Source organism: Anguilla rostrata, chromosome 9 (genome assembly GCF_018555375.3).
Source record: "Anguilla rostrata isolate EN2019 chromosome 9, ASM1855537v3, whole genome shotgun sequence".
Taxonomy (NCBI): Eukaryota; Metazoa; Chordata; class Actinopteri; order Anguilliformes; family Anguillidae; genus Anguilla; species Anguilla rostrata.
Window position 1 is genome coordinate 28629368 of NC_057941.1, and position 27410 is coordinate 28656777.

A 27410-nucleotide genomic window follows, 5' to 3' on the forward strand; every position below is an offset into this window, starting at 1 on the left:
CTAAACACATTCTTTTTAGATACTGAAAAATGTGTGTGTGCGTGTGTGTGCGTGCGTGCATGTGTGTGTGTGTGTGTGTGTGTTTGTGTGCGTGCATGCATGTGTATGCACGTGTGTGAGAGAAACGGTCATTACTTGAAGCGGTTAGGCGTGAGGAAGTTGAGCAGGTGGAAAAGCTCCTCCAGGTTGTTCTGAAGGGGAGTGCCGGTCAGTAGCAGCTTGTGATCAATCTTATAGTCATTCAGCTTCCTGAAGAACTGATAATACAGAGAGGGACAGAGAGAGACAGGGAGAAATTATACTGTTATTATCTGAAACACACAAATACACACACATTCACATGCAGACACACACACAATTCCAAAAGTACCTTAGACTGATTGTTCTTGAGGCGGTGGGCTTCGTCCACCACCAGGCACGCCCAGTCGATGGACTTCAGCGCGGTCTGATCTATGGTCACCAGCTCATAAGAGGTCAGGAGCACATGGAATTTAATGGGCGCCTCCTGCTGGCCAGAAAAGGGGAGTGTCGCAGTGGGAAATCAGTAAACTAGTTGGACGAAAATATATTTAGTCATTAACACTCTGCAGGTGTGCAAATATAGTACTGTTGGGTGGAGAAGGGAAAAGCCACACTTGTCTTGTAATAAAGATGCAATCCAGTCAGGAGAACAGTGCACACTAGATCCAATTATAAGTAACTTAACTTCTGCAGAAAGAGCACACCTACTGACAGAGTCAACACTGTACTAAAAAACCATTATTTACTGCGAGCCTTTATAGCCTCTGGAGAGGGACTGTGCAAAGATGTGTACGCCAGTTTCAAGGATAACCACCTCATTCGATAAGAAAGTAAAGGTTGTTCTCATCCTCCCTTTTGTAATGTTTTCTTGCACAAGGCCCATAGGAAATGGCCTGTAAGATATTTGTATCTGGATCGCAGGGTTACTCAGTCATCCCCTTTCCTATAAAACATACTGACTGCTGATCCGGACAGAACACATCATTTTATATAAACTGAAACAAGAAATATGAAAAAGATAATATGGATAACAACGTGTAAAGCCTTCAGTACATATCCCAACACTGACTATTTTAACCAGAAATGAATACTTAAACTCTAGACGTAAATCATAAAAATGAATAAATATTGCTTCCAGCTTAATGTATTGAGCTGCAGTTCTAAAATAATTCTGCAGGACATCTGCCCAAATTCCTCAGTAATATATACACAACTATATTGTACTAATATGTCACAAAATGGGAAAGACGTTAAACTGTATTTTGTGTCACCTTACGAAATGCAACAATATACTTTAATGATTTACACCTACTATAGTGGCATTTATATGGCACACTTAATTGTATACTTAGGAAATGCAACAATAGACTTTGCTGATATACATTTATAATGGATTTATTTTGTAAGATACATTTTAGAGTATTATTGCCTATCCCTAACTCTAACTGTCAAGAGTTATACATGAAAGAGAGGAGAAGCTTATTTTGGTCCTTGGTCCTCACCCGCAATTTGAAGGCCTTCTTCCCTCCCTTGGCGGACAAGTCGTTGCAGGTCAGCTCGTGTTCACGGATGATGGACCTGCTCTCCTTGTCCCCAGTGTAGGTCACAACGTAGAAGTTGGGGGCCCACATCTCAAACTCCCTCTCCCAGTTTATGATGGTGGAGAGTGGGGCGCTCACCAGAAATGGGCCCTTGGTGTGACCCTGGGATTTTGGAGGTGGTGGATACCAGTGCATCACAGATATGCCAGCCAAATTCTTAGAGCTCAAATGTACACTTGAAATAATTGTCTGGACCAATAAAAAACATACTAAGACTGAAAGACTATCAGAAATGATCACAAAGAGGGTTAGTGTTCCACCCATTTAGGGGCTTTCTCTGAGCATGCTCAGTGCGGTAAATGTACATATGGTGCATCTCATACCTCCTTGAAGAGGGAGTAAAGGAAGGTGATGGTCTGTATGGTCTTGCCCAGGCCCATCTCATCGGCCAGGATGGTGTCGGTGCCCTGTGCCCAGGAGAAGCGCAGCCAGTTCAGCCCCTCCAGCTGGTACAGGTGCAGGGTGCCTCCCGTCACCGTCACAAAGTCGGGCTGCTCCTCATACTTCACCGTCGGCTGGGGGAGGAAGAGGAGGGACAGTCAGGGAGAGTGCTGTGAAGGCAGGGGCCGATCTACAGTTGCCCTCTGTACGCCATAGATGGGTGTAGAGTGATGTGATTTCATATTTTATTTTATTTATTTAACCTTTATTTACCCAGGGTAGGTTCACTGAGCACAGATGCTCTTTTGCAGGAACGCCCTGCTTCGCACTCATACACATTCACACCTGGGAGCTGCCCAGTACAACCACAATCCTCTATTATTGGCCACTAAGCAGCTCCACTGGAGGGAGAGAACATTTTTTAGCCAATTAAATCAGGGGATGATAAGGCGGCATGTTTTTGCGAGAGCCAGATCTGGGATTTTAGCCAAGACACGGGAACCCCTACTTTGCAATAGTGTCGGATCTTAATGACCACAGAGTCAGGACCTCGTTACATCTCAACCAAGACGGCATCTCCTACAGCACAGTGTCCGCACTGCACTGGGGCATTGAGGTTTATTTGACCAGGGAAATTGCCCCTGCTGCCACAACACCACTTCCAGCAGCAACTCAGTATTCCCTGGTGGTCTCCCATCCAAGTACTAACCAAGCCCACACCTGCTTAGCTTCAGCCAGTCAGCAGGAGCAGAGTGCGAAGATGAGGGGGAAGGGGAAGATGAGAGCAACATAGGCAGATTGAAAGAACAGAGACAGGTTAGAAGGATGACGGGAAACTGTAGACGTGTACAGAGATGTATTTGTATCCGTTCAACCAATTAAATTATCTGTATTTATATATGCATCTTTGTTTGGACACAAACATAACATTAACACCAAAATAGCTTTAATCATGAAGTATAATGCCAGATTGGTTCATTTTAAACCTGTATTTTACAAACAACACTGCCCTAATGTTCTAAATGATCATCCATACGACTACATTTGATAATTGACCGAGCAAGACTAGTTTTAGCTCCAGCCACAGCAGAAACTGCAGGTGCTGTGGGAGCAGGCAACTCTGTCAAATTTATACCAACCTCAAATATTTAATCTGAATCTATGGCTACAAGTCAGAGAAAAAACAGTATTGGGCCTGCTAGCTAGCTACAAGGTTGTCACTGGCTAGCTAGCCAAGCAAGCAAGCAAGCTGCAATCAGTTGTCTCTCTCACATACACCTAGTGGCCACTTTATTAGGTAAACCTATTTAGTATAAACCCCTTCTTCCTCCTCCTGAATTATTTGCGGGATGGATTCAACAAGGTGCATGAAACATTCCTTAAGGATTTTGGTCCATGCTGACTCCATAGCATGACACAGTTCCTACAGATTTTTAGGCCACACATTCATGCTGCGAACCCCAGTTCCACCTCATCCCAAAGGTCCTCTGATGGATTGAGATCTGGGGACTGTGCGGGCCATTAGAGTAAACTGAAGTCACTGTCAGGCCGCTTTGGAACAAGCTGAATTCAAATGGACCCAAAGGCAGTAAGAGTGAAACATGTATTTCAATTTGACTTTTCTTTTTACATTGGAAAGTGTGACTCATTTCTGTTTAATACTCATCTTTCCTTTCCGTACTAAAATGGGATTTCTTTTCTGATGTAAAATGGGCCAGCATATTGGCTAAGGAGTAGTGGACTCACATCAGTGACAGGAGTGCCTGATGACTCATCATCATCCTCATCCTCCTCCTCCTTCCTTTCGCTCCTCATCCTCTTAGGTTTGTCTGGGTCCTCCTTCAGCACCTCCTCCCTTAGAAATACACACACATGGCTATTTACACAGATACACATACATACACACACACACACACACAGGAGTGCAGCTATCCACACAACATACAGGCATATTTCTAAACACACACACACACACGCTGGGTTATTTCTACAGACACACACATGCCTGAGTATTCCCCTTTGCATGGGGGGATTCCAGCATACGGTGGTACCTGTGTTTCCAGTAATTGGCCTTGTGAATGGCAAAGCCAGGAATATCCAGGTCCTCCTGTTCCCAGGTGCACTGGTCATAGGTCAGGTCTCTCCACTTCACCAGATACAGGCAATTCCCCTTCTTATCCACACTGCCCAAAGCACACACGCACGCACGCACACACACACACATACACATATGATACAAAAAAGGTACAAAAGAAAACATAGTGGAATATGGTTCAGTCAAGCTACAGCTAAAACATAAGCATCAATGTAACAATCCCCCACCCGCCAAATATTTTATTTTAGTTTAGCCTGAACCTAATCCTAATTTATGTTAATTTCATAACAATACATGCTGTCAAATAACACATGCACACACGCATGCACACACACACACGCATGCAGGCACGCATGCACACACACACACACACACACGCAGGCAAGCACACACACACACACGCAGGCACGCACGCACACACACACGCATGCAGGCACGCACACCCGCACACACACACACACACCTGTGGTTAATGATACGGTGCACCATCATCCACTCAGGCTTGATGCCATAGCGATAGAACTTCTCCTCCATGGCGGCGTACTGTGGGTCTTTGGCCCGTCTCTTTTCACACTTCCCCCCTTCCTCCTCCCCCCCTGAGTTGTACTCCAGGGTGGGGGGGTCGTCCATGTCTGTCTTTCGCTGATAGTTCCGGAACATGACCGAGTGGTAGATCTCCAGCTGGGTAAAGGAAGAGAGGAGTGGAAGATGAAGAGGTAGGACACATGGTAAAGAGAGGAGCATGTAAGTGTGAACGTATTAGGTGTGTATCTAAACCCAAATACCCTATGTGAACATGCTTGGATAATGTGCTGCATACAGAAAAGAATCACATTTTCCATTGATAAACACATACTGTATGTGCTATTGTATGTATTTTATGTTCGGACCCCAGGAAGATTAGCTGCACACTGTGTATTGCTAATGGGGATCCTAAATAAATAAATAAATAAATAAATACATTTTGTTCTATGTCTGTATGTTAGGTGCATGGAGTTCTTTCTAACCTATTCTTTATGACATTGACTAAGTCTACAGTTTGTACTGTTTTCTGCAGTGTCGGTTGGGGCTTGAGCTAGAACTAGTGTTGCTCAGATAATAGACAGAGAATATTATCAAATGTAGTAGCATATAATGGTATTTAAAACACCTAGGTGGGTGTTGTTTATAAAATACAAATTCACAAATAAATTAGAAATAAATTATTTAATGATTAATGCTACAGTATGTGGGTGTTAAATCATGACTATGGTGTTTTGAAACACAAAAGCTATAATGCCAATGTAGCCTACATTAGGCTAGAAAACTGGTAATTTATCTCATTTACACAACTTCCAGTTTAAGCTACACCCACTTTCAGTTTTCTATCCAAATACAGGTACAGATCATTTTGGTGGTTGAACAGATACAGACATAGACAGTGTTGTCTCTGCAGACCCCAAGTATGTATGTATGTACGCATCTATGTAGGTATATATGTACGCATGTATGTATGCATCTATGTGTGCACATACATAAGGTAAGTCTTTGATAACAGAAGTATAAATTGTGTTTCATGAGTTTTTCAAATGTTTTTGGCAAATATTGCCAATCAAGCACACTAAAGTTCCTTTTTTTTTTTTTGATAAAGACATTGAGAGATAGTGAGGCAGAGCCAAATAGAGAGAGTGACAGAGAGTCAAAGAGTGAGAATAAGACAGAAAGAGAGAGAGAGAGACAGAGCGACCTTCCTCTTTCACCTGGAGCTCAGTGACCCAAGTGCAGTGCCAGTAGGACTGTCCTGTCAACTTGACGAAAAATTCCCTCTCTGCGCGCCCCTTCATCGGAGGGGGAGGGGGCTGTTGGGGGTCGGCGTCAGGGGCTGGGGGCACGGGCACCGGGGGAGGGGGTTCACCCCAGCGCCAGTGGAGGATCCTCTGAACCCTGCCATTGATTGCGGGGCACTGACAGAGGGGGGATACAAGAGAAAGTTATGGTCAGATAATGTCTGTTTAATGAACAAGCACATTTTCTGTATCCCCCCTTATTAAAAATAAGTGTAATGTATATACACATGCAGAATTAAGTCAGCACAACTGCATGTCCACTGTAACTAGTGCAGTGCACATACTGTGTTACCAGTCTAACAAAGTTATACTATGGAGTGCAACTCGCATAATACCACAGAATGAAGCTTTAAACAGATTAATGTGATTAACAGTAGCCTACAGTTTTATCAACTTTGACCTAAGCATCTACAAATACTCTTTTGGACAACACATCATCTTGCCAATTCTATGTATGCTTGAATGCAACAGGATCCATTTGCATATGCAAATCCTTCCTATGACATACCTATAATGTTAACACCCTATGAGTTCCACATACTCATTAGCTGACTGAAAAAACTCCCTACTGCTGCCCCACCCATGCTCAATCCTGATTGGCCCAGAACAGATGTCACTCACCAGACAGCGTGGGCAGAGCCACTCTCCATTGGGTATCTCCGGCAGGGGCGGGTTGAGGCAGTGGATGTGATAGGACGAGGTGCAGGAGTCACAGCACAGCAGCTCCCCTCCATCCTTGCACACTCTGCAGAACTCCATGTGATCGTCTTCCTCTTCCTCCCCAGCAGCAGCAGCAGCACCAGCACCAGCACCTGCCCCAGCCCCCACTTCCTCAGCCTCTTCCTCAAACTCCTCAAAGTCCTCATCCTTTGCCTCCCACTGGATGCCCTCCTTCTCCTGGGGGGTGGAGGTGGAGGTGGTTACATATTCATTTCAGTATCAATATACACTTACATATACTGTATGCATATCAATAATGCATCACACAAAAGAGAGAACCCTATACACAGCTAGAGAATTCGCTCAAAGCGGAAACACAAAGGATTCCATTCAGTACCACTGATTCTTTATTCATACTATGACTGAACTAATGACAAACTTAAACATCTATGAAATAATAATTCAGGATCTTCAATCATTGATAACGTAGAACAGTAATGTGACTCCATAGTTCTGTTTACAAAAACAAGTACCCTAAACTGTTCCAGGAGTACTTAAGGCCACTAAATTGATCAGTTGAGTCAGGCGATCACATACAGTACTTAACTTGCCTCACACGGTTACTTGGGTCTGAAATGGTTGCTGTGCCATTGCTGTGAAAATAGAAACCAACAGATCCTGTGGTTCTTCAGGGTTATAGGACCGTGAGCTAACCCGATAGCAACTAGAATTGCAGCATAGATTCACAGTGAGGGCAAGTTCAGGGGGCACATGGGGCAATAATTTACTCACACAGTGGGGGTAGGTGCAGGCATAGCAGGGAGCTGAAGTAGGTGCAGAGGCAGTTTGGGAGGTTTGTGATGCACTTGGGGGTGGTTTGGGGCAGTTACTCACACAGTGGGGGCAACTCCACTTGCCCTCCGGGGCCTTCTCCAGCTCAGGCTCCAGGCACACCAGGTGGTAGGCACGGGGGCACGTGTCACACAGGATGATCTCGCCACCCTGCTGGCAGACCTCACAATAGTCCTGATGATCAGTCTCATAGCCATCACCCTCCTCTCCCACAACTGCACCTATAGAGAGATAGAAGGGGGGGGGAGAGAGAGAGAGCGAGAGAGAGAGAGAGAGAGATTGAAATGGACACATAAATATACTTAGTTACATGACATAACCGATACATTGCCAACTTTTTTAAGTACATTTTTTAATACATACAAATATTATTCATATAATAGTAAGAAATATACTTTTTATATAATAGTAGCAATGGTTGCTCATGGTGTTTGTTGTTCTCCCCATGCCCGTGTGGGCTTCTGCCAGGTACTCAAGTTTCCTCCCACAGTCCAAAGACATGCAGCTGGCTAATTGGAGACTCTAAATTCCCCTTTGCTATGAATGTGTGAGTGAATGGTGTGTTGTCCTGCCATAAATTGGCAACCTGTCCAGGATGTATTCCTGCCTCTCGCCCAATGCATGCAGGGATAGGCTTCAGCCCACCCCTGAAACCTTGACCAGGAATAAGCGGTTTAGAAAATAAATGGATAGTTGGATGGGTAGTTGTTCATTTAGTTGTTCGGAACTAATAAACTATAACTATGTGACTCTTTAATAAACATATTAAATACAAGGGAACTCACTGTACCTTTCTTCTTCTTCTTCTTCTTCTTCTTGGCTGGTCGGCCTCTTTTGTTCTTGGTGGGCCGGCCACCGCTGTCCGGGCGAACAGGGGAGCTGAGAACACTGGAGTCTTCCTGTTCTGAGTCTTCACCATCCACTTCCTCACTCTGAGTAAGAGACAGACATTAGCCACTTCAAACAGACTCAAGCTTTCGTACAACGCTGCACGTGATGTGTGTTAGTCATGAAATTACTGAAATTGAGTTAACAAGTCGCATCTTGCAGTGAAAATGGGGGCCTATGTCCTTCTCACACGCAATCCCTCTCTCTCGCTTTCTCTCTCTCACACACACACACATGCAAATACACACACAAATGGACACACACACACACACACACACAGATGCACATGCTCACATATGCACATGCACACACACACAAAGCAGATGCGCACACATGTGCACACACACACACATATGCAGATGCACACACATACACACACACACACGCACATTGAGGCGCATGCTTTCTTACAGAGCTGCTTCTCTTCCTCTTGCCACCCAGCACTCCCAGTTTGATGCGCAGAGGGGCCATCTTCTTGACCTTGGCCTTCTTCTTCTCCATTACGCGTGGGCTTTTACTGCGTTTCTTATACCCTGGGCCTGTGTGTGTGTGTGTGTGTGGGGGGGACGGGGGGACGGGGGGGGGGGGGGTTCGATAAACACAAACAAAGATGTGCAAGATTCATGAGAAAACACTTCAGGCATGTTGTAAAACTGACAAAATATTTAATTCCATTTTCCAAATGCATTGACTTAAGTGAACTGGTGCCACGTCTCTCCCTGTGCTGACCTTTGCCCTCTTTGGTCTTGGCCTTGCGGACCGGAGGGGGTTGGGGTGGTGGCTCAGGGAAGGCAGTTGCTGCCGAAACTTGTTCAGCAACGGCGGCCGCTGCTGCTGCAGCAACGGCTGCCACGGCAGCAGCAGAACCCTTGAAGGGGTTGTTGGAGCTGAACTCTCGCCATTTGGCCCCAAGGATGGTCATCATCTTCGACATGGGGATCTTGGGGTTTTTCTTAGCTATCATGGGCCTGTGTGTAGGGAAGAAGGAGAGCAGACACAGATTATACCCCAATTTTTTATAATTGCATGGAAACAATGTAATGTCGTGGTTAGGTCACTGGGCTTGTGGAAATGGAATACATTTGAAATAAATACATTATACCAAATATATTATTGAATATACTGCAAATTTCATAATATATTGCCAAATATACAAAGTATTGCCACTTTAATTTGTTGTAATATATTACACTACTGTAAAAGCATTTCCACTATACTTATGAAAAAGACAGCATATTTACAGAATATTGCAGTGTCATCCATTTTCTTAAGGTTGAGCCCCTACCTCATGAACTGACTGAAGGCTTTGTAGTTGGTTAGTGTGTGATAATCCTCCTCTGTGAATGTGTGATCCACATCCTCCAATCCCCAGTCTCGTGCTAGCTGCCCTGATGACTTCTGTTCCACTGGCTGGAAAGGGTCAGACAATCAGGGAAAGAGCCTTTCAAGCCCTTTCAGGAGTAGGTTTTTGGAATGTTTTTTTTTTTCAAAATTTTAAGTCACTGTTCTAGAACTCCATTGCTTTCAATTGCCCGTAGTAATTGTTACATCAGCATTACAACGTTCAGTTAAGAGCATTCTAATCACATATTTGTGGTCTTACACCTTAATTAAACAAGCACCAGCAAAAATAAACAAGCAGTGAAATAAAAGGGACCACCATTAACTAATATGAATAGCTATCTAAAAATCTTTCCAATGATGCCTTTGGTTGATCTAAATAATGATAAACATGATCTAAATATAAATCAATTATTATAATTGAACCCTACAACTGTTTTTCAAACAGTTGCGAAAAACAATTAATTGAAAACTTTGCCTGCTCTCCTGATTCTGGGCCTCCCTCACCTTGACCACATCCTCCTGGTTGCTGTCACCGTCCTCAGTTTTCTTATGCCTGACTTTCTTCTCCTTTTTTTCTTTGTGTTTTTTTCTTTTCTTTTTCCCATCAGCTGTGAAGCCGCTTGCCCCACTGTCTGAGTTCTCTCCATAATCCCGCTCAGAGTCTCTGTCTACATCACTGTCCTGTGAGTGAGAGAGAGGAGGAGAGAGGGAGGGAGATAAAGAGTAAGGTAGGGAGAGTGAGAAAGAATGATTGGGAGGAGAGACAGAGAGAAAGATATGGAAGGACAGGATGTACAGAAGTTAGGAGAAAGCCAAGTGATCTAAACAAGCAATGAAGAAATTAGTCTAAATGTCCTTAATATTAGAAAGATAATACGATAACAACATGAATAGCTAGTGACTGAAACCAGTGGTCAAAATTGTGCGACTCACAATCTTTTTTCTTTTGCGACCTTTTGCCGGCTTCCCATCTTTCTCTTTTGTCTCCTTCTTTTTCTTAGGGCCGCGCTTCTTCTTTTTTGTCCCTCCATCCCTGTCCGAGGGCTCTCCCCCTTCATCAGCTTCATCTGAAACAGAGGAGGTGGGGAGCAGAGGAGGGAGCTACGTCACATCCTGTCTAACTGACAGAACTCCCTCAGACACATATTGCACACATAACCTTTTCAAACACAACAAATTCTGAAAATTGCATTCTATTATTTACAAACAAGTCCTTTATGGAAATGGAATACACTGCATTATATAGGAAATATGTGACTTTTTTGAAAACATAATGATAAATATATTTTACTACAGTGTATTTAAGAAAGACACATTGTAATATCTGAAAATGACCACTATTTGTACATTTGTACAAATTTTGTGAAGTGTTGCAATATTTTTATGTGGGATGCCAGGCTGACTCAAAGAATTGTTTAATTTGCTCACTAGCCTCATTGGTTAAGACTCATAACCTACAGTACTCTGTTGAGCAGTGGTTCCCAAACTCAGTCCTGGGGCCCCCCTGTGTATGCTGGTTTTCATTTCAACTGCAATTTCAATCCCAGAATTTTAACAAGCTAAATTTTAACAAGCAATTTAATTTTTCTTAATTAGGTGCTTTTCATGTTTAGCTATATATACCCTCTTAGGCTACATTATGTCAGAAATAGCTATGCATGCCACGAAAAATAAAATTGCCTTGTTTACATTGTGCTTATTGTGCTACATTACATAAAAAAGAGGTAAATTATTCTTAACTGATCAAATTAAAGACTGAAGTGAATCAATAGGCTCACCTGACCACCAAAACTAACCCTCTGGAAGACAATGAATTATTGAAAGACAAAGCAAATTATAACAAGATGACATGCCAAACCTGCACCATATTAATAAGTTGAACAAGATTTACGTAAGAAACACATGAGTTTAACAACCAAATTAGGAGTCTATTGATTTACCTCAGTCTTTCATTTGAACCATAAGTATACCTGCTTTATGTAATTGTTTGCAATGTAGCACAATAAGCATTATATGAACATGGGAATTTTATTCTTCACGGAATGTACAGCTATTTCTGATATAATGTGGGTTAAAATGGCAAATAATCCCTTTGAAAAACATGAAAGGCACCTAATTGAGAAAAAATTACATCTTGTTAAAATTCTGGGGTTGCGATTGTGGTTGGAATGGACACGGAGTCCCCAAGACAGAGTCTGAACCATTGCTCTAGAGCAGTGGTTCTCAGCTCTGGGGTCTCCTGTGTTTGCTGGTTTTTATTCCAACCAATCTCTTTCTCAATTAAGGTCGTTGAACACAAGTGTTTAGCTTCTTCATAATTTTTTCCTTGAAGCTACAAAGCAGGTTTGGCTCGATATTATTTTCTTTGTCTTTGAATTCTTCATCTCCCAAATGGTTAGTTTTAGAGGCTGCATGTCTAATTCTCCACCAATTAGAATCATATTGATTCACCTCAGGCTTTAATTTGGTCAGTTAAAAATGTTTTACCACTCTTTATGTAATTGCTTGCAAAATAGCAGTTTGGAGATGAGACTTTTATTCGTTATGACCTAGATATCTATTTTTGACATAATGTGGCTTAAGAGGATAAATAATCCCTCAAAACATGAAAAGCACAGTTAAGAAAATTTAACATCTTGTTAAAATTCTTAATTTAAGCCACACAGGTCCCCCAAGACCAAGGCTGAGAGCAGGGGTGCAGAACTCTGGTTCAGGGGGGGCAGTATGCATGCTGGTTTTTGTTCGAACCAATTACCTTAGCTTTAACTTTCTGAACAGCTCTACGAACTATGCTGGTTCTCTCCTGTACTCGAGCACAGTAAAATCTTTAGGATACACTTGCAATCTCTGGCTGTGGCTGGTGCTTATTCAAATGTCATATCGAGATCTGATTGAGCTAATTAAATAATCAAGAGCAGAAGTTGGCGCAAAATCCTGAAATGGATCGGCCCTTTTTGTGCAGCCTGCTCTGGATGGTCTCTGGAGTTCAGATTACTTCATTACTGACCCATATCAAATTCCGATTTTGTGAACCCTTCTCAATTTGGTGGACAAGATCACAGATTTTTAAACCCCATCCTGGAACCTCAACATGTATGCAGGCTTTTGTTACAGCCAATCTGTTGATCGGTTAGGGTGATTGAAAACACAGTACTGTATGTGCTTTTTTCCCTTGTGTATTTTAACACAATTTAGGGGTACCTCATCATTTGCTCTCTGCCATTTTCCACAAATCGTCTAGTTTCAGTAGTCAGGTTGCCAGACCAGCAATTAAGACCCCACAGAATTTTAACTGTCATTCTACAATTGAATCAATATAATATATGTCCTCTTTCTATTGTAATCATCTTCCATATAGCACCCATTAGTGGATCTGATTAACCAAATGGGATGTGAATAAGGGGCATTTATTCTTCATAGTTGTATAGCTATTTCTGGCATAATGTGGCTAACGGGGTTTACTTATTGATTTCATTTATTTGTAAATCAAAATACAATATATCACAAGGTATATACAGCATATTAATCATTGGGATAACACAATAATGTCACAAGACGTATTCCCATTGTGGTCCTTAGTCTTTGGACAGTACAATTATTAAGAACAAGAACAATTAACCGCTCGTTAAAATTCAGAGATTGCAATTATAGGTGAAAGGAAAACTAGTACTGGGTCCCCGAGACCGAGTATACATACTGGAAATAACCATACAAAATGGTTGTTGCCAGACAAACGAACAACATTGCATTTATGCCTCTTTTCAGTGGCAAAATACGAAGACCACTGGAGACAGATGACTAAGTACACTTATACACGTTCTGGCTAACCTATTTTTTTTATTTCTTTTTTGGCGGGCAAACCTGTTAATAGCGCTATTACAGAATACCCTGCAGTTTCTAAACAAATCGCAAAACGTGAGATTCTCTTCATTTTTCTAGCCCAATGAAGCTTTGACATTCTGTTTTACTGCTATTGTTATCCTCTTTTATTTTCCCGCAGGCAGCTGCATAGCTACACGCACGCACACAGATTCACGAACACCCATTTTTCCCCCGAGTACACATTTGTAGACACACAGACGCCAAAAAATATGATTTTTTTTTATTACAAGTGTTGGTAAACTACACACGCACTGGCCGCCGTTGAAGGTGCCTGCCTTCCTCCGTTAAGCCGCGAAGCACAGCCAGAGGCGGCAGCAACACGCACTCTGGGCTCGGTGATTGAGGCCGCGCGCAAGGGAGAGCGGTGAACCTTTGCGTCTCCCACCCGCTGTTCCCACACCTGCGGTCCGACCGGCAGACTGACCACAACTTTCGCATGTGGGTTATCGGGGGACAGGTCGAAACCCTTGTTGACTTGTCTGAATGTGCTATAAATCGCTGATCATGTGATTAAGTAAATGCCAGCCTCCGTTCTTTTCAAGACAATTGAAAACAATTTCATTCGCCTTAGGCTAGGTTTATGTGTTTATGAATCGTATAGCGGATCAATCGTATAGCATATGAAATCAAGTAACCAAGTAGCAATTACATTAGGATAAACCAAAAACTGACCATTTTTGTTTCCCAGTAATTAGATTAGGCTATTTGATTCTGCCATTTTAGCCATTTCAGCATATGCATGGCATTATCTGCGATAAATATTTATGGATGTCAAATGTAACATTGCTGCATAATGAAACTATTAAATCTAAAGGATTGGCCAATTTATCGTAGTTAGAAAAATATATTTACAACTTTTCTTTCTTTGACACAGACCAGCGATCTGCATTGAAATTTTGATTTTACACTATTCCTCATCGTATAGACTTAAGTGTGGGAAGACCGAGCAGCGGTAAACTTTTGCATTCAGTCCTGAACCGTCACTGTGCTGGTGCTGCGACAGTGGTGGTCTGGGTCAAGGTGGGGTCACAGCCCCACTTCTGTTTCACGTAGCCTACATTCCGATCAGATCTACTGTCACTCTCGCTCTCGCGCTCTTCCTGTGCGGTTAATGTAAAGTATGGACGAGTCGAAAACAATATTTAGGGACAGAATACGCTAACGTTGGTTTAAAACCTGGGCTGTTGCACACGAAGTGCAAACTATAGAAATCGTGCATCGGCGCTGTTAATTTTGGATTAAGGCACAGGGGGATGGTATTTCGAGTAAAGCCCGCTTAAAATGTGGGGCGAGGTCAAGTTTGGCTTTAAGTTGTCTTTTAACTTTTAAAACACTAGGTGACAGAAAATCTACTGATATCTGATGTCCATCGTAACACACTAATTTATATCACTTTAAAATAAGCTTCCGATGCTGTTTTTAATTTTGCATGCGTCTGTGGGTTACGTTACTATTTTGCATGCGCAGCCCGTGTCTAGCCAGAGACCTTACTGTACCTGGTGTGGCTAGTGTAGTTTCTCTAGGTGCCGCCGGCGAGTTTATGTCGCTTGCGTTCTCGTCTATGTCTCCGTTGTCCTCGTCGTCTTCGTCGAAATCTCCTCCCTCGGAATTAACCGCCATGCGCTCGTCTTCCTCACACAAGCGAAGAGGAGAGCACATTATAATCCTGTCACCCGCTTCTTGCTCAGAAACATAAAGTGTCTTTCTAGAATTAAAAAAAAAAATTTAATATTCAAATCGACACACAAAATGTGGGGGGCGGTCTGGCATATTTTACACTACAAGGGAGAGGAATAAAGATGGCCGCCCTTATATTTATTTTTTAACAACCCCCCCATAAGAAAAATCCCTTACATAAAAAATGGCTGACTATATTATTTCAGAACGCCCCCCCCCTCCTCCTTTCTATCGCTCTTCTCTTTCTCCTCCCTTCCAAAATCGCATTGTTTCAAGCAAAGTGACGCATATCTCGGTGTGTATTTCATTGTTTCACGTTTATTTTCTTCATTCAATTTGTTTACGCCAGGCACGCCTGGTTACATTGTCTTTCTTTTAAAAGTTCTCATAATAACTCGTCGCTCCGCACTGCAGACAGAGTCAAATGTAAATCTAACAAATATGGCTGCCTTAATACTGTATTCTTAAAGGCCCCCACCGCAGTGTAAAATTATTTAGGAGCAGGGAGTGGAGAGATTGTGCGTCGGAGACAGCGGGTTGGTCAGAGGCGGAATATAAACCCGCCATGATCAGACAGTCTACTGACGCGCATAAATTAACTTTTTAATAACGAGGATTAAAAAAGAAACGTTTATGCTGTTTTATCTACCTAGGGATTACGAACTGTAAAAATCCAACATTTAAAATAAATATAACTTTTGATGTCATTGGTAAAGCAGAGGAGTGTTAAAGGGATTTCTGGATTTAAAAAGTAGGAAAAACATTTTCCTTAGAAAAACCTCGAGAAACCACTCGGATGCCTCCTCCATATAAACGACATTTTGGAGTCAATTTTTAATGCAGCCTCCCCAAGTGAAAAGTATCAAGGTGATTAGAGTGTACACGACGGCTATGAACAAGTAAATAAGTAGAATGCAAAAATCAAACTATCGTATTTTAAAGTATCTGCCTATTAACGATTAAAATAATTGGCACTGGCATCGAGAAAAACATAATCTTCAATAATAATTTCATCTCAAAGTTTCAAAACATATTTCCCAGTTTGTGATTGGAACAAATGCCATAGCCTATTCCTTGACCGAGACAGTAGGTGGATTGTCCAGCAATGTGGCCACTTTGCTAGTAACTGATATATAATTTCAGAAGGATTATATGACCCTTGGCTCTTGTAGGTGATCATCCACAAGTAGATTATAAGCAAGCCAACTGGGATGGAATGCACCTACAGTAACTAGAAAAAAGAAGTAATTAACACTCAACTACATGCACATTCACTCTGTATTTTTCAACAAATATTATACAATCATTGTCAACTATGCATTGTCTTGCAAGACTCTTGAATACACTGCCAATGGCATGGTCTAATTTTGATCTTGGTGATAGAATGGGTACCACTTTCTATGTGCTGCAACACATGGTGTACCACTATTAACCACAGAAAGGCACAGGAAAATATGGAGAATAAAAATAACACAAGACCAAAAGAGATTACTTGGACTGTTGTTATTGCAACACAGATGTCAAACTGCAAAGGTATTTTATCCTTCAGCAATTATTCTAGTGATGCAGCTTATAGCCTGTAATAGTGTAACATTTTCAGATTAAGCATTTTATGATTAGATATCCAAATATTTAATATTTTATTTATGAAAGCATAAGGTATACATTTTTTTGCAGGCAGTTCCTAGCTCTCTCTCAAATTCTATTGTTTCTGTTGCATGTTTTCATGGGAAGAACAATAATTTATCAGTGTGTTGTGCAAGAGCACCCTCTACTGTTGCTTTCGGCAAGGTTACCACCACCTTTTCATCATTCATGAATGCAGAAGTCTGTAACTCTGGTCCTGGTCAAGTTCTGCTGGTATTCCTCGTTACTCAACACTAAATTGAACAACTAAATCAGCTGATTATGCAGATAATATGAACCAGGTTTTTTTTGGGGTCTGATTATGTTGTTGATTTTTACCACTGGAAAAAAGCATTAACACAAGCTGCAGATGATAGTAAATTAAGAATATTTTTTGTTTGGTTCCCATTTCAAAATTGATTATTTTTCACATTTACAAAAGCACAGGCCTTTGTTTACAAACATGATGGAATACTGCAGTATATGATTGCTAACACACTGGCTCCAAAGACTCACTTTTGAATTCCTCTTTTTTGGGTTGTTGTTTTGTTGAACTGAAGGAATTCTGTTGAATGTAAATACATTCGTCCAAAAAGCCTGTCCAATGGATGTTCTTTGTTCATTAACATTGTTAGGAAAGTTTCAAACCTAGAAATTCTCTGGTTCACTTTCATGCACAGAGATGTCATTTTAAAGAACTTTCTAGAAAGGAGCATTTGTTCTTGTTTTAGGAATATCTTCTTGAAGGGATGCAGGCACTGTCAGTAGTATATTTGATTTAAAGAGTAGGTCCCAATGCAGTGATCCACTTCATGGGCTGAACCTAACTTCTGTCTGCACCAACAACTGTGGCCAGCAACCCCACTGTACAGCATGTAATTAGCCATTGGCTTAGAGGACACACATACAAATCGGCACTCCAAATAGGGAGGGAAAAAATTGTAAAAGGGAAATTAAGGAATAGACATTCCAAATGTATAAAAACTGCTGTAATTTCTACATGGTGAAACCAAAATGCATAAAATACTCTTTAATAAAAACTGACAATGTGCACTTTAACCACACAAATTGCTTGATTGCAAATCAAAAAAATCAAAAAAATTGTGGAGTACAGTGCAAAATCTGTTTATCTCCCCGGGTCAGGTAACTGTATATCTCACTGCATCAGGTCTTCCTCTCCACCGAATTAAAAAAAAAAAATGATTTACTTAAGGCTTATTTTCTCAGTCTTTTCTGTACCGCATTACACAGCTGGGCTCTGTTTTGTTCCCTGGGGCTATAGAAGTAAGGAGCTGAACTGATTGCTACACTGCCTGCATCCTACCCTGTACCCATCTCCACAGCCTTCATTTCCAAAGCGCACTAAAAACTAGTCTGCATCACTGTCTATAGCAGGGATATGCAGTCCAGGAGGGCCTCAGCATCAGCGGGTTTTTGTGTCTTTTTTAACGTAAGTCACTGGCTGACTAAAGAGTCAACACAATGCATACATTGCAGCACTCCAGGACTGCAGTTTGAGATGCTACAGCAGGGTCTGCAATGAATAGTCCTGCAGCGCCACAGGGTCTGTTGGTTTTGTTTTCATCTTAAGATCTGCAACCTGTTGAGACCCAAGAGATGAGGTTAAATAGGCTAACAGTAATTATCTGCTTTAGCCGATCACTTAAGCACTGTGTAACAATGTAAACCAGCAGACACTGTGGCTCTCTAGGACCAGAGATGGAGACACTTGGTCTACAGCATAGATACACAAATCTGGCTCTGGTTTTCTAATCTATTCCTATGTAATTATTTGAACAATTAGTGCTATTGATTGGTCAGACTGTCTTCACTCCTGACTCCCACATAAAAGGAGGGTAGAAAATCAGCAGTTCTTGGCCCACGAAGACCGTGATTTGTGCAACAGGGGCCAAGGATAGACAAAACTGCTGGTTTGCTTTTCTACCTGATATTTATTTGATGGATTAATTTCACCAATTGGCCAGAAACTCCACTTGCCTGGTGTCCATGGTCTACATCAGTCTCAAATTAGAGGGTAAGAAAGAAAATGGGAATTAGTATGAGCCTCAAGGGCCAGATCAGAGAATCCCTCCTGTGGTACAGGCCTATAGTTCCATGGCTACTCTGTGACTCCAGCACGGAGATGGAGCCATGGTGGGTGCTGAGTGTTTCTGACGGCAGCTGCTTCAGTCCCTCCCCCGCTTCTTCTGCTCTCCCCCCCTCCTTATTTTGCTCCCCCCCACCCCCTTTCTTCAGCAACCCCCCTTCTTCGCCCCCCCTCCCCCCCCCCTCCTTCAGCTCCTCCCCCCTCAGAAGCCGTGACTCAGCCCCCCTGTGGTGAGTATCCACACACAGCTGACGATGCAAAGCAATCACAACACAGGAGGTTAAGGGGGGATTTCACTGAGGTTTTTAAACTCATAAAAATGATTTAAATGATTAATGATTAATACATTTCTTTGGAAAGCTCTTTGAACTGCATTTCTTGTATGAAAGGTGCTATATAAATAAAGTTTGGTTGATTGATAGAATGAACTATTAAGTTTTTTTCCCCAACCAGTCTCATGCAGCTAGCTCCATACTTTGTGCCCAAAAAAAGAATCCAGAACTGTTTTGCTTTAGGAAAGGCTGATCAAATGCATTGGTCTGAGAAGGCCACTTACTTGGTTTACAGATAATGTAATGACATGTTAATTAATATATTTTTTAACTGAGTTACCTCTCATAAATTGATGATCCATTAAGTGTTTAGTACTCCCATGAACTAATAAGTCATATATTAACATTGAGCCAGGAGAGCTCATGATACACCATGCATCAATTCATGCATTAAATCATGATGAGTCATGCATTAGTTCAGCATTATTTAAGCTTGTGTACTCATGTTGTAAAGCGTTACCCATTTATGTTTAACTTTATTGAGCTAAATATCCTTCAGAACCATGAAATTTCATAGTTCATTACATTCATTTCTGTAAACATTGGTTGTCAGATCCAACAAAGATATACTTCATTGCAACTACACCACATCTTAATTTTTGTATTTAGCTTTTTAGAAAATGCCACATTTTATTTTCATTTTATTTCCTGATTTATAATCCCAACACACTGTCAATACACTTTCTCATTTGAGATTTTTCATTTGAAAACAGATATTATTTTATTATTTGATGTGTTTAATCATGTTGCCAAATAAACTAGCCGGCTTACTCTCTTTTCAGATACAATCCTGTTAAAATGTACCAAACTTATTAAGGACTGGAGTGTCTGCAAAACAACTAAATAATGTACAGTAATGTAGTCCAGAATTGTTTTAATGTAAGCTAAAATCGACAGCAACTTGTTTTAATGCACATTAGGGTGTTAATATAATCACATGAAATGTAGTCAGTCAAATATATTTATTTCAGATCCATATAAACATGTATAAAAAGAAAAATACAAATATCTATTTCAAATATTTAAAAATCTTTACAGTTTTAGTGAGTGTTTTGACCTTAATCTATTCATTGCCTAGATACTTAAAAACTGTGTACATTGAACAAAAAATTACACTGACATACATATATTAAAAACAAGATTTTGTTCAGTATGACAGAAAATTATGTGCAATAAAAATTTCATGTAGAAGTCAAATTAATTATTCAGGCTATTTCAAAATCAAAATACGGTTCCTTACTTCATAACATATTGAGGGTAGCATAATGTATAAACGTAAGTTTGAACATCAAATTTAAAACAAAAATCTAACAGACATTTTTTAAACATCCCTGAATCTCTCCTTGAACAAGAGCTGTATTGTTAACCATTATGGAGAATCCTTCTTGGCTAAGACATTGTGATGTCACAATGTTGTCGCTGTGGGAAGCTGCTGTTTCGGCAGTATTTTGAGAATGTTAGTTACCTGGATAGTGCAGAAGGCTTCCCTATTTCAAAGGAATATTCCAAGAAGCCTCCAATTAATAAACTTTCATTCAAGGGCTGCAGCCACCTGTACTGTACTGTTAATCTCCATACACATCTAACCGCACTGTTGCTGATGCATTACAACCCATATAAAAACCAAGACCTTCAAGCATCATTGTCTTGTTCTAAAACTAGGAATTCTGGCTAAAAGAGCATTGAGGTCCTCTTTTATATTTACAAGATTTCTTTTTTTATGAGGGATTTTGTTTTCATCTAAATGTTATGTGAATTAAAAAAAAAAAACAACAACTAGCCTACTTAAGCCGTTGATACACTATATTTTGGAGCTAGACATTGGAAGGATACTACACTGGACGTGTTAAAGGCTTGTTACTTGTTTCAATCGCTTATGATAACTATGAGGTTGCATGAAAGTGTGACAATTTCATGTGGGACGGAAGTATTCTCATAAAGGATTCTGAGCTATCCAGTGACATGGCAGCTCTTTGGTGTTTGCAGATCAGTCTGCTTTTGTTCTGCTGATGAGGAGTTTGGTTTGACCCTTTAAGTTCAAAGTACTACCTCTTCCGTTAGACGTAAGCGTTCCTGCCATATTGGCTGGGGGGAACTTGTGATGGGGCAACTCCTGAATACACTGTGCCCCTGGAGGGCTGGTACGGGTAAGGCCTGGGAGGAAAAGGGAGAAAGAGAACACGTGAAAGGGGTCTGGTTCAATATCAGTATTTTCCACATAAGATGGATGACATACACACAAATACCACATTTACAGAATGTTACTGACTGACTGAGAAAAGAGGGAGAGGAGAGAGAGAGCAAAAGTGGGCAAAAGCAAGAAGAAGAAAGAGAACTGCATACAGCACACAGTGACATCACATACAAAGGAAGGCATGTGTGGCGCTGGTCTTACACTTTCTCTGTCGTTTCCATTTTGCAGGCACACACCAGACAGCATCCCCCACAGATGGCCAGAGTGGCTGAGCACCAGCCGATATACAGGCCTTCCCCAATCTCATACCTGCGACAAAACACAGAGAACATTTAAAATGTGCCCATACAGGAATCAAATGAAAGGCCTGTAATCATTACACACTGGAGTTTGACTAATATGGATGTTCCAAGGCCTGTACCAATGCAATTATGGGACAGGAGGACTGATCACCTGATATTTTAGTGGGATTTCTTTCCCTAGTGAAAAAAGATTAAAATGGCCTGGTTTTTTAAAAAAAATAGCTTTGCTTCATTAGATAGAACTTGACAATGTTGTGAAAGAAGTGGTTGTGACATACTGTCTAGATTTCAGTTCTAAATATGGCCTGTGTGGACAAAGACAGTTTTTTGTTTCCAATTAATTATGTTTTAGATATTTAGCTAAGTTTCTGACAACCTGCCAGTTTTTAGAATGGCTGGTATTGTGGAAATTACAGGTTTGTGGTTTAAAACAGAAAAATACCATTTTTGTAACACCAAAGCAGCTTGCGTAGTAATATTATGCCTCCAGAGGATATGCATATGACCTCTAAAAGGTTGGCTTGTGAAAAAAATGCTATAATATACCAGCTGATAGCCAATTTTATGCAAAGTTCAACATCGACCTGTTTGGTCAGCCAGGCCAATGTGGTCAGCCTTTATTACATGCACTAGCTATAGTACAGATATACACCACACACACAAAGTTTCAGTCTGAAAAAAGCCATATTATTTTATATTTGATTACATTTGACCCCTCTTGAACGCTAAATGAGCACTGAACATTTGAACTTGTACTATAAACAATATACATGTATCTTGGTATAGCAATGTGAAAGGCACATAAAAGAAAAACATTCCAAACATTCCAAACACAATATATCTCCTGTATAAATAATATCATTATTAATGCATAAATAATGTCTAACATCCAGAGAAAACGGTCACTTTGGTCAAGGAAAATTGGTCAAGCTTCACATACTGCAGGGGGCAGCACTGCTACATCTAAAAATAGTTAAACCCTGCTGACTCCAAGGAAGTTCGGCTCAACTTACTTCGTCCCTGGATAGAATGGATCAAAGAACTCCTGGGTGATGTTGAATGCGTACCAAGATACAGAAATCATAGTGCACAGACCTGAGGCATTGATAGAGAAGGAAAAAGTTATGAAACTTTAAGAAGCTTCATCTAAATGATAGCTTCTGCAACACTTTTTCTAGCCAAGGGTGTGCTGTTACCTTGGAGAAGGAAGCATACGCCTCCCATTCCTGCAATTCTGCCTTTCAAAACGTAATTTTCTCCTCCAGCTTTAGAGCACTGCATCCCCACAAGAGTCGCGACGATCCCGAAACTCCCTACCACTATAGCAGCAATCATCAGAGCGCGAGACGCCTGAATATACCCTGTGTGAGAATGAAGATATTATCAGACAAGTCATTACATATAAAACAGGCACACACGGACATACATATAGATCAGTGGCAACCAACTATGTTGCTGGATATCTACCGTCCTGAAAGTTTTATTTACAACCCTAAGAAACAAAGCACAGCTCATTTAACAGCTAGAGATGTTGTTGAGCTGCTAATTAGTAGTGTCAAGTGTGCCAAATTCAGGTTGAAATGAAAACCTACAGGATGGTAGATCTCCTGGAACAGTGCTCTGGTTACCGTGGAGATAGACAGATAGATAGGTAGAATCACGCACGCACGCACGCACACACACAGTTTCTGGTGAATTTCATTGAAAACCATGTTACAATAGTACGCAGAGACACGAGGGTAGACTGTAATAGCTTACACATCTTAACTACAGGGGTAATCAGTCTTTTACAAGGCTTTATTTCTCGAATACCTACGTGGTACCAATGGCAGTAAACGAGCAGAAGCGTCATATGAATCCAATAAAAAAGCAATATTAGCCTACAGCATGTAGCCTATACCAACTGGAACCCCCATTCAACTTAACAAGAGAGGAAAAAAATACGAAATATGAAAATGATATCATAAGTCTTAGTGAATGTAGCTACACGTACCAGACAGTGCAAGCAGTGATGGAAAATCACGGCAATTATGGACACCCGTTGAATCGGTAGCGCAGGACATCCACAAATTCTCGTAGATGGTTGAAGTAGTAATAACATTGCCATCCACTGTGGATACCTTCCAGTAACGATTCGGTAAAGCGACGCCGACCATAACCCAGCCCAAAAAACCAAGTAGAAAAGCTACAACTTCTACAATGGAATTCATATTTTTTCTTTCTTTCCTAAATGTGCTTTATTTATTTTGGGTAGTTAAAATACAGGCTACTCTATTAAACAATAGTTTGTCTTTGCCCCCCCCACTTTTTTTTTTAGAACCCACTAGTAAATACCCTTCGCTGGCCAGCCTCAACTTTCTCCGATCTCCTCCCGGTTGGTGTTCACGCGCTCTCCTTCTGAGCTCGAGTTCGGTCACAGTTTAAAATCCTGTGTGGAACTGTTGCACACAATTCCCTATGTGATGCTAGTTTGGGAGTTAGCAATCAATGATTAATTCTCCTCTTTACCCCACCCCTCACCCCTCCCGTTTTCTTTCAATTGCTCTTATTCCACAGTACATTTGGTCGAAACTGAACAGGTGTTTATCAAAGGACAGAACGTCACAAAAGTCCAATGTTCAGACCACCAAACACAGGGTTGTCCTTGAAAGCTTATACATTCCCATACTGTATTTGCACTTGTGCATTATAGTGCATTGTGCACATTTCCTTTTGAAGGGACCATAATTTATTAATCATAGTATACTAACAAAATTGACAGAATGCGAAGTCACGTTTTCTGGTGACCTCATCATGCCATCTAAACTGAACTACTGAACTGAATAGCATACGTATGCGGTCATTATGATGATAACTTTTTTTTATTTTATTAGAATCAATAACAACAACAACAGCAACAACAACGACAATAATAATAATAATAATAATAATAATAATAATAATACACAAAATCACCAAGCTGAAATATAATTTGGGTAGCAATCTCTGAACCTACACAAACAATTTCAGAACATCATTATTCAGGTTAATTTATGCATAAGTAACATTGCCAAAATTTATAATAAAACTACTGGTATCACCTGAGTCCTGAGGTGTCAGGTGAAATTGGCTCCATAAAAGTATGGTTACATTTTTGATTGCATTCATGCTTTGCATTTCAAGTGCATGTACTGATCAAATAATATGCAACAGTACTTCTAGTATAATACAAAGTGAATAAAAACAATAAATCTGGTTGTACATCTTTTTACAACAAAAAGTGTGTGTACATGTTGGATTTTGTACTGAAAAAACATCTAAAATTAAAAAAATGATCAGGTGATTAGACTTAGCAAACCTTACATATTTAGATATATTTAGTGTCTAATACTTCTACAGCTACTACTACTACTACTACTACTAATAATAATAATAATACCAAAACGACAAATCATTTAATATTACTTGAAATTTTATTTTTCACGATAATGAAAATAATAACATATTCTGCAATATTAAATGAAATAATTATAACAATAATAAAAATAATCATAATAATGTACATAAATATGATTCATTGGTATTATCACGACTAAGATTACTATTATCGCCATTAAAATAACACAGTGACCTACCAGACAGAGCAAACAGGGATGGGAAGTCTCGGCAGTTGTAGATGCCCGTGGAATCGCTGGCACAAGACATCCAGAGGTTCTCATAGATGGTGGAAGTTGTAATGACGCTGCCATCCGTGGTAGATTCCTTCCAGTACTGATCTTGCAATGATATCCAAACCATCACCCAGCTCACAAACCCCAGAAAAAGAGCAACCACTTCTGCAATGGCATTCATCTTCTATTCATTCTCTCTTTTTTTGGACCACTCAAAATGTATTGACTGCAAAAGGAATTGACTGAAGTATTTGAGAATGGGGTACTGACCTCGACATGGAATCAGACATCAATCCCGCATGAAATAGAACCTGTTCTGTCTTTATATTGCACTCTGGACTACACATTCGGTATAATGACATGACTTACTGGTTTTTTTTTTTTTACTTCATGCATTCAAAATGGAAGTCTATGAACCATAGTAGTATCCTTAGTAGGCCTCAGCTATTATCTACAAGCTATTCCCGCCCAAAGTGATGCCTCTTCACACGTTAAACAATTTGCCCTCACATATAAGGTAAAAGAAAAAAGAGGCCTAAGGGCAAAGGCTTTTTCAGTTCTTATGTTGTAAAATTATATACTTCTTTTGTTATTTTAAGCTTGTCTGAATGTTTGCCAAGGGGAAAATCATTAATGGTGTAGACAGGTTCAATCAATAAAGACTATATTTGTGTATTAATTAATATGCTATGATACATGTAAATTAATGAACAAAAGGAGGTTTTTTTCAGATTCAAGAAATATTGAGAACATTACTGGATATACAAGTTGAACAATCTAAGATAATAAAACACACAACTGATTAAAATTCTAAACCAAAAATTACATGACGCATAGCCTTTATTAAACAGAAGTCATCAAAATATGCCTAAAATGTACCCATTTAAATTCACACCATGTCAGGACTCATTAAAAAGTGTTTATAGTGAGAATTGCCACTCACTTGTATTCAGTTAGGAAATTTTAGAGATAAGGTTGTGGTGCTAGAGGGGCCTTTGTTCAATTTATCAGGTACTCATACTTTCTATGATGAAAAAGAGGTACAAACAGTTCAATGAGATACTTTAGCCCCGACACCCCGCCTAATCCTCCACTGCAAATGTTTTCTAAGCTGTCTGCCAGTCGTTCTTCCTTAAAAAATCAGGAAATTGATTACATGGTAGCTTGGGGGTCTCTGATTTACTATAGTGCCTTGTGAAGTGTCACAAGTGAATACGTCCAATGAAAAGAATGAAGAACAAACATCTAAATGTTCACTTCACCAGGAACTCAGTACAGGTGATCAATTGATGGCAAGAAATCTTAATATTTACAATGGTTAGCCATTAACAAGTCTCAGGGGAGACAAAAGATTTTTCAAACAACTGCCCTTTGCGAACATAAGCTGTTTGCTTTGCCAGGAATGTGTGTATCAATCCATCTTTCCTTTTGAAATGCTTTATTCACATAATACAGTAAACCCCATCTCAAGAAAGAAGGGGGACTGGTTCATTTTTCACCCACAGTCCTTTCAACTAACTTTTAGCTCAGTTAGTCAACTTGTATGACTCAATAAGTGTGAATTTTGATTTGAATTGAACAGAATGTCAAACACGGCCTTGATGAAGTTAATCATAAATCCATTAAGGGTTTATCAGTGCTCTTTTTTTCTGCATATATTACTACAAGGAAAATGCATCTGCATCTCTAATTTTATTAAGGATTTTTTTTTTGAGTTCTTTGGTCCCAATATGGTTGAGGACTTGCCTATTGGCCACATTTTCTATCTAAGGGCCCCATTGAGTCAGCAGTGTGAAGTTTATTCACTGGTCATTGGAATGGTTTCAACCTGGCAGAAGCTCCCTGAAATGTCTGTTCTGTGTTATTTATTAATGTGTGCATTCGTTCTTGTGATCTGATCTGACCTGACACTGGCTCAACCATGCTCAGGCAAAGCAGTAGCAGCCATCAGTCCTGTGATGGTAAGGATGTT

The 27410-nt window shown here is 40.4% G+C and overlaps 2 protein-coding genes across 6 annotated transcripts in view; both read right to left on the reverse strand.

Annotated features, from left to right (window-relative positions):
• The window catches only part of LOC135263485 (chromodomain-helicase-DNA-binding protein 3-like), a 42928-nt gene extending 27289 nt beyond the window's left edge, over positions 1 to 15639 (reverse strand). For 2 of the 4 annotated variants that reach the window (XM_064351574.1, XM_064351572.1), the window contains exons 1-17: positions 15047 to 15639; positions 10602 to 10735; positions 10173 to 10349; positions 9610 to 9734; positions 9054 to 9292; positions 8736 to 8863; positions 8227 to 8368; positions 7479 to 7657; positions 6546 to 6821; positions 5838 to 6041; positions 4562 to 4779; positions 4055 to 4186; positions 3750 to 3858; positions 1946 to 2137; positions 1524 to 1724; positions 371 to 508; positions 136 to 257 (exon numbers count right to left, since the gene is read on the reverse strand). In XM_064351574.1, the coding sequence (XP_064207644.1) occupies positions 136 to 257; positions 371 to 508; positions 1524 to 1724; positions 1946 to 2137; positions 3750 to 3858; positions 4055 to 4186; positions 4562 to 4779; positions 5838 to 6041; positions 6546 to 6821; positions 7479 to 7657; positions 8227 to 8368; positions 8736 to 8863; positions 9054 to 9292; positions 9610 to 9734; positions 10173 to 10349; positions 10602 to 10735; positions 15047 to 15209 (2879 nt within the window). In that variant the 5' untranslated portion in view covers positions 15210 to 15639. The remainder of the gene's footprint in view (positions 1 to 135; positions 258 to 370; positions 509 to 1523; positions 1725 to 1945; positions 2138 to 3749; positions 3859 to 4054; positions 4187 to 4561; positions 4780 to 5837; positions 6042 to 6545; positions 6822 to 7478; positions 7658 to 8226; positions 8369 to 8735; positions 8864 to 9053; positions 9293 to 9609; positions 9735 to 10172; positions 10350 to 10601; positions 10736 to 15046) is intronic. The other 2 variants (XM_064351575.1, XM_064351573.1) reach the window with 2 other exon arrangements.
• Positions 15640 to 20240: 4601 nt separating this feature from the next.
• Positions 20241 to 25634, reverse strand: LOC135263495 (claudin-15-like). Of its 2 annotated transcripts, none has more exons than XM_064351601.1 (5): positions 25403 to 25634; positions 22985 to 23149; positions 22802 to 22883; positions 21688 to 21795; positions 20241 to 21446 (listed from the first exon to the last, which is right to left on the reverse strand). In XM_064351601.1, exons 1-5 carry the CDS (start codon positions 25617 to 25619, stop codon positions 21350 to 21352), a joined length of 669 nt encoding a protein of 222 aa, XP_064207671.1. In that variant the 5' UTR covers positions 25620 to 25634; the 3' UTR covers positions 20241 to 21349. The 2 variants fall into 2 exon arrangements, with proteins under 2 accessions (XP_064207671.1, XP_064207670.1); XM_064351600.1 differs by lacking the exon at positions 25403 to 25634 and adding an exon at positions 23782 to 24235.
• Positions 25635 to 27410: the final 1776 nt, after the last annotated feature.

What these genes read in the sequence shown, in the direction of transcription:
- LOC135263495 (XM_064351601.1), bottom strand. Translation starts at nt 25,619, where the DNA reads ATGAATGCCATTGCAGAAGTGGTTGCTCTTTTTCTGGGGTTTGTGAGC. An exon ending in CGTATGCTTCCTTCTCCAAG is followed by an intron (nt 22,884 to 22,984) that starts GTAACAGCACAC and finishes TCAATGCCTCAG; the next exon opens with GTCTGTGCACTATGATTTCT. An exon ending in ATGGAAACGACAGAGAAAGT is followed by an intron (nt 21,447 to 21,687) that starts GTAAGACCAGCG and finishes TTTTCCTCCCAG; the next exon opens with GCCTTACCCGTACCAGCCCT.